General features: G+C 43.6%; 1 protein-coding gene across 1 annotated transcript; it reads right to left on the reverse strand.

Annotated features, from left to right (window-relative positions):
• Positions 1-9688: 9688 nt before the first annotated feature.
• LOC147890199 (pentatricopeptide repeat-containing protein At1g20230-like) lies at positions 9689-12642 on the reverse strand. Its single transcript, XM_087390896.1, has one exon. The coding sequence runs from the start codon at positions 12362-12364 to the stop codon at positions 10235-10237; it is 2130 nt and encodes a 709-aa protein (XP_087247022.1). The 5' UTR covers positions 12365-12642; the 3' UTR covers positions 9689-10234.
• Positions 12643-12995: the final 353 nt, after the last annotated feature.

The following is a 12995-nucleotide window of genomic DNA, read 5'->3' on the forward strand; positions in this document are numbered from 1 at the left end:
TCTATTTCTGGCCATTGTTGAAGAGTGTTCCTCAGTTCAAGAAGCTTCAACCACTGATTCATGGGTGTTGGATAGTAGTGCCTCCCGTCACATGACCTACAAGAAGGGTCTATATTGTTCCATGCAGCCTCTATAGGAACCCATCACCATGACGGTTGGTAATAATGCAAAATGCCCTGTTGAGGATACAGGTACGGTTTCATTTGTTTCTGTAAATGGAGATGTTAAGAAACTATCTAATGTGTTGTATGTTCCACAAATCAAGAGAAATTTGCTATCAGTTGCTTCCATAACTGACCTTGACCATGAGGTGAGGTTCAACAAGACAGGAGCAAAAATTCTGGATAGTGCGGGCAATCTTGTTGGCACAGGAGTAAGGAGGAACAACTTGTATGAGCTAAGTGCTCTTACAGCCACCGCTGGAGTGGGCACAAGCAGACTTTGGCATGAAAGATTCGGCCACATCGGATTTGCAGTGGTAAAGGAGATGCAAAAGCAAGGTATGGTTGCTCACTTACCTGCAGTCACAGAAATCAAAGAACCGTGTGAAGCTTGCATGATGGGTAAGCAACAGAGAAAGGCATTCCCACAAGAAAGCAAGAATAGAGCAAATGCTCCTCTAGAGTTGGTGCATGTTGACTTGTGCAGTAAGATGCCTACATAGGCCTTGGGGGGATCTTCCTATTTTTTATTGATTGTCGACGACTATAATAGGAAGATGTGGGTGTACTTTCTTCGCGAAAAGACTCAAGCTTTTGGTAGATTTAAAGAATGGCTACAGCTTGTTGAAAATGAAACAGGGAGAAAAGTGAAGAAAATCAGATCGGATGGTGGTGGTGAGTTTGTTTCTACAGAGTTTGGAGATTTTTGCAAGAGCAAAGGGATCAAGCGACAAATGACAACACCACATACGCCTCAGCGAAATTCGGTTGTTGAACGCCCAATATGGACCACGGTGGAGATGGGGAGGTGTATGTTGAAAGGTGTTGGACTGCCAAACCACTTTTGGGCTGAGGCTGTCAATAGTGCAGTTTACATCCTTAATCGCAGCTATACAAAGGCACTCAAAGCTAAAACACCACATGAGGCTTACAGCGGTAAGAAGCCATCTATCTCCCACTTTAGAACGTTTGGGTGTGAATGCTATGCGCATGTACCAGACAAAGAGAGAAACAAGCTACAACCAAAAAGCACCAAATGTATCTTCTTAGGCTATTGTGATGAGAAGAAAGCCTATAAGTTGTATGACCAAGAGGCAAGGAAGATCATAGCGAGCCGCGATGTGGTGTTCAGGGAGCAGCCACATGCAGTGGAGGCAGAGAAGAGCTCTTCCACTTTATCATGAAGCGAAGAGGTAATTCACCATGGACCTGTCCCAAGAGCTATAAAGGAGGAGGAAATATCATATGATGAAGGTATAAGTCACCAACCTATTGTTACACCACCGAAAAAGCCATTGCCGTGATGGGTAAGGCAGCTCTATGACCATGATAACGAGATGCCTATGTCTGTTGAGCAGCATGCAGATGGACCAAGGCGGTCTCAGAGAATCGAGGAGCAAAGGAGGGCTTCTGCTCACATAGTCAATATGGCCTTGATGGCTGACATTATTGCTGAAGTAAAGGAGCCTGCGAGTTTGGAGGAAGCACTTGCAGACCGAGATTGGAAAAATGCTATGCAAGTAGAATATGACAGCATCATGAAGAATGAAACTTGGGAGCTGGTAGATCGACCACCTAACAGAAAGGTTATTGGCACCAAGTGGGTTTGGAAGGTTAAGTACAAGGCCGATGGGACTTTGGAAAAGTACAAAGCTAGATTGGTTGCACAAGGATTTTCACAAATTGAAGGGTTTGATTTTCAGGAATCTTTCGCTTCGACTGCCAAAATGACCACTATTCGCACAGTACTATCGGTGGCTACTCATAAAAAGTGGCTAGTTTATCAAATGGATGTCAAATCAGCATTCTTGAATGGTAACCTCAAGGAGGAGGTGTACGTGGCTCAACCACCTGGGTTTGAGGCCCCCCATTCTGAGAACAAGGTATGTAAGCTGAAGAAGGCTCTGTATGGGCTAAAACAGGCCCCAAGAGCATGGTACCAATGGATAGACAAATTCTTTCATAAATTAAACTTCAAAAGATGTGTCTCAGATGCTAACTTGTATGTGTACAGGAAAGGTGGAAAAACTGCTATTGTTGTTCTATATGTGGATGATCTCCTTATTACAGGTGACTATGAAGACATGATCCAATAGTCTAGAAAGGCGTTGAGCACAGAGTTTGAGATGACAGACTTAGGCTTGATGCACTACTGTTTGGGGATTGAAGTCTAGCAAGAGCCAGGCAAGATCTTCATCTCTCAGCAAAAATATGCAAGGGAGATCTTGAAGGCATTTGGTATGTCCGAGTGCAAGGAGATAGCTACACCTATGGAGATAAATGCGAGGTTGTCTATGGAGGATGTCTCACCACCAGCAGACATCAGGAGGTACAGGAAGTTGGTCGGCAATCTCATCTATCTGTGCAACACCAGACCGAACGTTAGTTTTGCTGTTGCCATTTTGAGCAGGTTCTCCAATAAGCCCCAGGAGAATCATTGGAATGCAGGGATGCGAGTGCTCAGGTATGTAAAGCGCACTCTTGATTATGGCATCACCTATGGTATGGGCACTTCCTTGGCTGGTCATTGTGACTCAGATTGGGCTAGAGATGTTGATTCCAGGAAATTAGTTTCTAGATATTGTTTCTCTTTAGGTTCAGGTATCTTCTCTTGGATCAGTAAGAAACAACCAACAGTGGCATTGTCTTCTACCGAGGTTGAGTACAAGGCAGCATGTTTTGCTGCATGTGAAGCAGTGTGGCTAAGGAGGAACTTATGGCACATGGGAGTGCAAGAGGATGAGGCAACTATGCTGAGGTGCGACAATCAAAGTTGCATTTCCATTGCTAAAAATCCAGTGTTTCATGCACGCACAAAACATATAGAGATTCAGTATCACTATGTGCGTGATTTGATCGAGGACGGGATAGTGGAATTGGTCGACTATCCAACAGAGCAAAATGGAGCAGATATCTTCACCAAGGCACTCGGGAAGGATCAGCTTCAGGGTCATCTTCAAAGACTCGGCATTGGGTCGAGAAGGTAGTTCACCTACGGGTGGACATTGAGGGGGGTGTTAGATATGCTCAATGCCCCACCCTCTTGGTAACCACCAGTGGTCCAAGGTGCTCAAGTTGTAAGGCTTCCATATGAGGAGAAGCCATGTGTGAGCCCGGGACACTAGATGGATCATGACTTGCATGTCAGGTGAGGTCTATCAATGAGAACATTGATGGTAGAAAGGTGATTGTGTGGGAGCCCCTTATTCTTGTTGGGGCCTGGGGACTGGTTGGCCCTTAGCTGGGGGGTCCCAAGGGGGCCAAGGGCCCCCCTGGTGGGGGTTCGAGGGTGGGAGCCCTCGAGGCGACGATATAGGGAATATTCCATGGACGACTAGTCGGTTCCACCGACTAGGTTGACTGGTCAGATCAGTTTAGATCAGATCAGATCTTCCAACTAGTAGCTCTTCACCTAGTATCTGTCTAGATCGCCATCTAAGCTCCATTGTGGGAGCGCACGGGTGGACAAAGCCATCATCTGTACTACATCAGTATTGAAGGAAAAGTTTGTTCCTCTCCAGTTTGCTGTGTACTCTCCATTCTTTGTTCAATTTCTGTTCCACTGCGCCGTGTAATTTAACAGCCAATAGTGCCAAAAGTGCCAATAGTACCACAAGTGCCACCAATTCCACCGGTACCACTTGTTCCACCGGCTCCAATAGCCTACCCAATGAATCCAAACGCAGCAAGCCTAAAGTGCAAGTTCACGGAATTTAAGGGTCAAAATAAGGATGATCCGGATAGCCACGTGGTGCAGTTTGAAACCCAATGGCACGCGAGTTGCTTTTACAATATGTTCTGTGATCCATAAAAGCTGCAGCAGTTTGCGGTAGCCTGAGTGGCAGGGCTTCGAGTTGGTTTAGCCCATATGGCCTAGCACAATTTGTGGACTATGAGGAATAAAGATAGATTTCTTACACAAATGCTGTAATTAAATTACCAAAGAAAGAGAAGCGGTTGAAGTGGAAAGACCAAGAAGAGGTCGAATGACAACCTTCAAGCAGATTGAGAAGATGCACGCTTGCGGCAAAGAAGAGGAAGGGCGACTAGTTACAATGGAGTTACAGGAAGCCAGGTCAATTCTCCTAGAACTAGTGCAATCCACTGAAGGATACAAAGGCAACACCTATGGTTCATGTTCATGATTAAACTCTTGTATTGGAAAACTTTTCAGAAGGGCTGGTGATGGCCTTGAAGTATGAAAAAATGAAGATCCTCGTAAAGCATCTATTATGGATGGTCCTTGAAGTCGGGAAAAGGATGGTGGTGGATTTGATGTAGCCTCATAAAGAATTCATTTGGCAAGAGTGTTACTTGACAGAGGTTTAGGAGTGTGAACATCCTACCGTAGTACATGTTCAAGAGATTGGGACTATCCGGGTCTAGAGCCTGCCCCATTTTAAGGTTTGCATGGGAGATCAGAGGAGAATTCAACCAATTAGCATAATCTATAATCAAGTAATTCACATGCAGGGCATGGTGTTCCGCATAAATCTTGTGGTCCTTCAAATGGAAGAGGAAGATGTGCGCTACCCTATGCTATTGAGAGTAGGCCTAGGTTTAAAGCTGCCAAAGTGAAGTAGGATTGGGGTTCATCTATGATCACAATATGGAATGGCAAGAAAAAACTTAAAATGCAAATGATCCTGACTACGGTTGTGAAAAGAAAAGAACAACCTGTTATGGCGCAAGGGGTGGACATGGGGATAGAGCTTGACGATGATGAAGAACAAAAGATCCTAGATGTGAATCCGTCGATGATTCCACAATTCGAGATAGATGTGGAAGAAGTGTTTAAGGGAAACATCCCACTATATAGGTTCACATAGTAATAGTGGAAGATACGGTGCCAAAGGAGGCATTTGAACTGGAGGAGGCTCAACTTGCCATGCCGGATCCAGAACCGGATGAGGGGGAGATAGCACTCTATCAAAAATATAGAGAGGAATTGATTTTGAAAGCCGAATTGGCATATGAGGACTAGATGTGGAGGACATCCCATGTTAAAGAAGACAATTTGGAGGAATTTAATCTGGGAATGGAGGATGATCCGAAACCAATAAAGCCGAGCGTGTTTGCTACAAGAGAATCTGATGGCCAGTTGTTGCAAGAATACAAAGATGTTTTTACATGGGAGTACACAGGCATGAAACGTGTAGATCCGATTCTCTAAGTTCACCCCATCAATTTGAAGAAAGATGCCAAGCCCGTAATCCAGCAATGTTATCGAATGAATCAAAATTTTGCGAAGTAGGTGCTAAAGGAAATTGACAAGCAGCTAAGGGTGGGATTTACCCATCCGACGGATCAGGTAACTTGGCTGTCTCTGATATTCATCGTTCCAAAGAAGAATGGGAAGCCCCGGGATTGTGTGGATTACCAAAAGCTGAATGTAGCGAGTGCAACGATCACGAATCCGTTTCCCTTGCCATTTTGTGATACTTTATTGGATGTTGTTGTTGCTGGACATGAGATGTATAGCTTTCCAGATGGCTTAAGTGGATACAACTAGAAGAGGACAACGATAAAATGGCATTTGTTGTGAAATGGGGGGTGTATGCCATCAATGTAATGATGTTTGGATTGAAGAATGCACCTCTACTGTTTTAGTCACATGGATACTGAACGTTTTGGAACTGTACCTAACCACCTTCATGTGGGTGTTTTTGGATGACTTTAGTGTCTTAGGGGAAAAATATGAGCATCTAAAGTGCCAGATTGAGTTTAAATTCGGCAAAGTGTACTTTTGCAGTGTAAGGAGAGGAGTTTTATTAGGTAACATCATTTTGGAAGAAATAATGGCAATTGATCCCCGAAAGGTAGAAGACATCCAAAAGGCTAAGGTTTCCCATATTGTCAAGGAATTGCAAAGGTTCGTGGGAAAAGTGAAATGGCACAACCAAATTCCTACGTTACTTGTCATATGTTTGCCAATCCCTTACAAAGTTGATGCCGCTAACTTACCACCTGTATTACAATTGAAGAATTTGAATTAGAGTTACCGACCCAAGTTGGAAGCACCTAATTGATCCTAATTCATCTACATGTACCTCAGGTCTAGGAAGGTGCTACAAATAGAACCAGATCCTAAAGACAGTGCCTCAAACAACATCTTGTCCAGCTACCTACCCAGTTTCACATTAGTCTAATCAGCAACCTCATTCATTAGCTCATACTGAAGGATGTTTCGTTCACTTGGGGGAAGGAACAGGAAAAACTATTCTTGTTGCTAAAAATTATATTGGTAGTCGCACCAGTATTACAGCAGTCAAACTAGAGTTTGGATTTCCATGTGTTTTTGGAAGATAGTGCTTCAAACAACATCCTACCCGGTCCTTCAATTGCCACACTGTTAGTTCCATCTGGGATCTCAACCTTAAGTTCCTATTCAGTTCACAGTCCTGCACACACAAAGTCCTCAAGTTTGGAGGATGCCATGAGCTTCGTGGAAATGGAGCAGAACTCGAATCCTAGGGCTACCATGGCCCCTAATTCTAGCTCTATAAGGCCCAATCTCCCACACCTTCCACTACAACATCATGACTGAGGAGGTCATTCTCCAATTTTATGGGACGGTTGGACTTGTAACCCCAACCTAGTTAATCCCTTCACCAAGCAAACTAGAGTGATTGAAGAGTAGCAAGATCCTCCCCCAACTTCTACAATGTATGTCCGTGGCACCAGTGGCGTCCTCTTGTGCAAAAGTAGGAGCGACAACCCTCCCTGGTACCCCACAGGGGACTACAGGAGTAGGATGTGCTAAGGTCTTGGACATGTTAGTACTAAACGTCCTAGTCAAGTGGCTGGTGCCAAAGTCCAATACGATCTATTGGAGGTCTAGAAGCACATGTTGAAGTTGTAGGTAGTGCAATCTATGCCAAATGGGTGGTACGAGAACGAGCTGTACTAGAAGACCTTTCAAGTCTTTTCTATTTCCTTGGGCAATGTTCAGCAAAATGCCTAGGAATCATGCATATCCTGCACAGTGTTAAATTTGCTTTCCCTTGCAACAAATGATGAAGGTCCAAGTGGCTAATAAACCATTGTTGAAAATTGAGAGCCTAAGGCCTGAGATGTAGACATCTAGATGATAAACATGGGGATAGTTTAGGACCCTAAAAATATACAAATTAGGTTTGCTGACTCTAGAATGCAAAGTGAAATCATAGATCTATGCACAAGATTCATCAATTTTGTTGCTTGATCATACTAAGACCTCAAATGGGCCCACCGCTATCAAATTTGGAGCATCAAATGATAAGACATTCCATCAAGTGTGTAAATGATAATTTATTCCATCAACCCTGTAGATGATTGATTGATAAAATACAAGGAGTTTATTATGTAACGATCAAGAAATTGCTTAGTATTCTCTATAACCATGTCCAAATGATGCTCCCCATTGTTGTTATAGTAAGTCTAAAGATATTCCAATTAGGTTTGCTGACTCTAGAATGCAAAGTGAAATCATAGATATATGCACAAGATTCATCAATTTTGTTGCTTGAACATACTAAGACCTCAAATGGGTCCACCCCTATCAAATTTGGAGCATCAAATGATAAGAAATTCCATCAATTGTGTAGATGATAATTTAATCCATCAACCCTATAGATGACTAATTGATAAAATACAAGGGGTCTAGTATGTAACAATCAAGAAATTGATGAAAACTAGGTTAATATTCTCTATAACCATGTCCAAATGATGCTCCCCAGTGGTTGTTGTTATACCAAGTCTAAAGATATTCCATCAACAATCACCTCAAAAAACAACAAAAATAAGGATTCTTCTCAAGTTTTGAAAAGTAGTTTTGTGTCTTAGAACTCCCCTTTTCCGAGTTTTTGCATTTTGGCTTTCAAAAAATGTTTTGTTTTCAAGTTTTTTTCATTGAGTAGGTAGATTAGGTAGTTTACCATCCCCCTATCACAAAAAAACATGAACAAAAACTTCCAAATCTTCACAAATCATCAAAAACCAATCGGCCAAACTACGTCTTTCTATCCCCACAAGTCGACACGATAGCGCTATCCCGCCGACCGATGCCAAACCGTATCCCGTTGATCGATGCCAAACCGTATCCCGTCGGTCCAATTTGCATTGACCTAGTGCCAAACCTTATCCCGTCGATCAACTTGTGTTGACCCGATGCCGTAGCGCTTCCCCGCCGACCTAACCTCTGACTACGGGTTACCCCGCCACCCGGAGTTAATCAAAGTTACTTCCGCACCAACCTGACAAGCCGTTACTCCATCACACTGGCCGTCGCTATTCAATCCTGTCGTCTGGTGTCATCCACTTATCCCGCCAACTTGCTATCCCGCTAGTTGGTGCCATAGCCCTATCCCACCGGTCATTGCCATAGCCGTATTGTGCCGACTTTGTACCCCGCCAATCGCCGCCATAGCTCTATCCCGCCGACAATTGCTTTAACTTTATCCCGCCGACCTGCTATCCCGCCGATCGTCGCCATAGCTCTATCTTTCCGGTCATCGCCATAGTCGTATCCCGTCGACCTGCTACCCCGTCGGTCATCGCCATAGCTCTATCCCGTCGGTCGTCGCAATAGCCGTATCCCGCCGACCTACTACCCCGCCAGTCATCAACATAGCTCTATCCCGCCGGTCGTCGCCATAGCTCTGGGGTTGCCGGCCCTTGACCCTGCATCGAGGCTTACTCAACCTAAAATTGAGGCCTCAATCATGCCAATGAACACATGATCATGAGATCAAGAAGAGTCCTACAAGCTCACCTTGAGCCTAAAGACAGTGGGTCAATAAGCTCAAAAGTCAGTTCTCACTTATTGCAAGAACCACCACCAACTAAATTATCTTACTCGGAAGAGTCCATGAGTGAAGATAGAGACATGGGCGATCCCTCCAATATTAGAGCCTCAGTACCTCTAGACTCCATCCCCATTGATCTCCACTCTCCTGGGTGTATTGGTGTGCAATCAACAATTACCAAATGCACGTACAATCAGGAAACCCAAAAATGATTTGAACCCATCAATGAAAGGGCCTTTTGGGAATTCGATGTCATTTGGGCCAATGTTGGCACCATTTTTCACCAATCAATAATTCATGCATGTTTGAGTTTCTAATGAAAGCATGTCAATGAAGTATAATGCAATACATGTGAATGACTTCTAAATTTTGTACTAAAATCTAATGCAATGCAATGAAGTTCAATGCATGCAATAGAAATGCTTGTCTACAAGATGCAATGTAAAGGAAAGCAATGCATGACAATAAATAACAATTAAAATGTAGTAGTAGACAAGTAAGGAAAGTTTACCTTCCTTTGATTCATGAAGAGGAGATAGGCCTCTTCTTCTTTCTCTTCTTTTACCTCCACGTGGCTGCATGGGTGAGTTGCAAGGCGCATTCTCCTCCACAATGGATTCTTGAGTAAGGGAAGTGTACCTTCATTTTGATTAACGAATAGGAGATTCTTGAGTAGCCTTCTTAGCCCATGTGCCATGCAAGGAGTGAAAAAAATGTGAGAATAATTATCCTCAAGAATCTTCCCTGCTACCTTATTGGAGTTCTCACCATTGAATATGACTGAATAACAATGTTTCCATCCACATACTTAATGGCCTGCATCTATATGTTAGTCCACCTCCTGGCTGACTCTCTCTCCTGAGCCTTACCAGTAGCTTAAATTAAAAAGTGCCCTCTAGAGTATGCAACGATGCCTTGCACAGAGTAGCTTCTACTGTCACTCCATCCATCTCCCATCACTGTGACACCACGTCTCAGCCATATGTCTTTCATGGGACTCAAACCCTACTCTAAGGTGGATTTCTGTGTCTTCAAATTGTGGTGTGCAAGTACTTACATGTAGCAGGGGTGTATGATGGTCCAGATGCTGCAATCTCCTTCACCATATCAATGAAGTGCACACTTCATAATATGCGAGAAAAGACACTCCCATAATTCCATCGTCAGGTTTATGATTCATTTGCATGGTTCATCTCTTCTTTTCATAGATGCCATCACTTGTGACCTTTGGTGGAAACCTTTCTAGTCTGTTAATAACAACCAAAAACTATGACCATATGACACAATTCACACAACAAGCTGAAACCCTGCATGCCCATCATGTTTCATTAGCGTATCTAATCTTTTAAGCTTTGCATACATATTGTGGCTTTGTGTGTGACTTTGATCTCCCACAACAAATATATGAACTTTGCTGTGAATTTCAATAAGAGCCTCTCCTGGCGTTTTCTGTGCATTTACACATCTTCTCAGCTGTTGTATGCTGTCCCCATCCTGCCACATGTCTGAATGAGCATACATGCTCGACATAAGCTCATAGCTAGAAGCATATTGGTCATCCATTGACATCACATGATCAAAGCATTGCTTTCCTACATCCACATTGCCATGTGTTCTGCAGTGACAAAGTAAGGATGTCCAACCTTGAATATTGGGACGCAATGGCATAGTTCTTAGTAAGATTTCTGCCTCCTTCAAGCAGCCTTCACGGCCCAAAATATCCACCATACAGTTGAAGTGCTCAAGTTTTGGTGTAATGCTGTGGTGTTCTGTCATGGACATAAAGTGTAGATGGCCGTTTTCAAAAAATCCCCCATGACTGCATGCAGATAAAAGACAAAGAAAAGTCACTTTGTCAGGCCTTAAACCTGATTGTTGCATGTTCTTAAAATACTCATACGCCATTTTATAATTATTGTGCAGGGTACATCCAGAAATCATTGAATTCCATGTAACCAGATCTCGCTTTGGCAGTTCATCAAATACTCTGCCTGCATCAAACAGGCTTCCACATTTGGCATACATGTCGATGAGGGTGTTTCCGACAGATACATCCACGTGAAAACCTTTTTCAATGATAAGAGCATGAATCAACTTTCCCTGATCCATGGCTGCTATATTTGAGCACGCTTTCAAGATGCTCACAAAAGTGACATTGTCTGGCTTCCTACCTTCCTGCTGCATTTGCTGGAAAAGTCTAATAGCCTCATAAGCACATCCATGCTGCACATATCCTGTAAGCATTACATTCCATGTCACATTATCTGGGTTCTGTCCCTCCCACCGCATCTGCTGAAAGAGTTGGAGAGCCTCCTGACCATACCCATGAAGAGCATACCCTGCAATCATCGTATTCCATGTCACACAATTCCGCTCTGGTAATTTTTCAAACACACCATGTGCATCCTTGAGATTCCCACATGTTGCATACAAGTTAATGAGGGTGTTGCCAACAAAAACATCCAACTCGAAACCGTGTTCAATTAGTTGTGCATGGATCAGCTTTCCCTGAACGTGGCCTTCTATGGTACTACACGCTTTCAAAACAGTGGCAAACGTGACATAGTCAGCCTTCCTGCCTTCCTGTTGCATTTGCTTGAACAGTTGCAAAGCCTTCTGATCAAGTCCATATTGGGCATACCCTGCAATCACTGCATTCCATGTCACGTTGTTTGGTTTCATGCCATCCTTTTGCATTTGCTGAAAGAGTTGGAGGGTTTTCCCTATGTGCCCATTCTGAGCATATCCTGCAATCATTGCATTCCATGTCACCACATCATGCCTTGGCAAGCTGTCAAATACAATCTGCCCATCCTCGAGACTCCCACATTTTACATACAGGTTGATAAGTGCACTCCCTACAAATACATCCGACTCAAAACCACTACCAGTGATGTGGATGTGTATCAGTTTACCCTGCATGAGAGCTAGTTTATTTGCACACACTTTGAGGATAGAAACAAAAATATATCCATCTGGCTTCACATTCGCCTGATGCATCTGGTGATACAATTTGATAGCCTGTTCAGTTTGGCCATGCTTCATGTGCGCTAAAATAATTGCATTCCATGTCAACACGTTTGGCTCAGGCAGTTTACTAAATACCAAGTTTGCTTCCGCTAAACTCCCACATGAAGCGAACATGTGGATCAAATCTGTTCCCATCAAGCAATATGTCTCAAATCCAGTTTTCAAGATAAGAGAATGCACCTTCCGGCCTGCTGCCAGGTTGTTCTTGTTGATGCACCCCTGCAAAAGAAAGTAAAAGATGTCCTTGGAAGTGCGAATGCGTGGCTGGTCCGTGAGATCCAAAGTCTGGAGCGTCTCTTTGAGACATGTCTCAGAATTCCTCCTTGCATGCTCAGAAAGGGGAAAACAACTACCGGATCCCCTTATCAAATTGGAGTGTAACCCCATGATTCAAGTTCAGGCATACCATTCCTGCAAGGATTTTCCTCTAAAAAATATGCCTTCAACCGCATGCCTGGAAGCACACCTGCTGAATAAACACAGGTCCTCCACCTTAAGACTGTGGCCAGAAGGCGCAAGGTCAGATTCCAACCAGGAAGGGTAAAAGCAACCAAAACTATCCGAGAAGGCTTCTGTGGTAGTGTGTGTCCAAAGATCCGAATTCTGGACTTGTCCTGGGAAGATGGCATGCTGCAGTCTCAGCTAAACCATCTTGGAAGGATGCAGGCATTTCAAGAAGGAAATGGGACATGAATCTATAGCTATCAAAACAACCCAAATTAAGAATGACAGGAGATGATCACATGAGATGGTACGATTGGCAGATTGCGTTACATTAGATTCAGAACTGGTCCTTGGCCTGCCCTGTGTGGGAAGGGTGTAGGAACGATTCCTCTCCTTCCAAAGGTATAATATTTTAGTTTTGAATTTTTTATGCTTGCCCACGTGGAAACAGTTGATTGGGTTCTCCGTGCGTACGTTAGTTGAGGTTTTATTGAAGGATTACGGTTTTGATAGAGAAGATTGCAGAGGCGGCGTTTCTTTATGGCGCTCTGTTGTCACTTACGTTTGTGGTGGT

This window comes from Dipteris shenzhenensis, chromosome 19 (assembly GCF_047967505.1).
Source record: "Dipteris shenzhenensis isolate YYH24624 ecotype China chromosome 19, Dip_SZ_1.0, whole genome shotgun sequence".
Lineage (NCBI taxonomy): Eukaryota > Viridiplantae > Streptophyta > Polypodiopsida > Gleicheniales > Dipteridaceae > Dipteris > Dipteris shenzhenensis.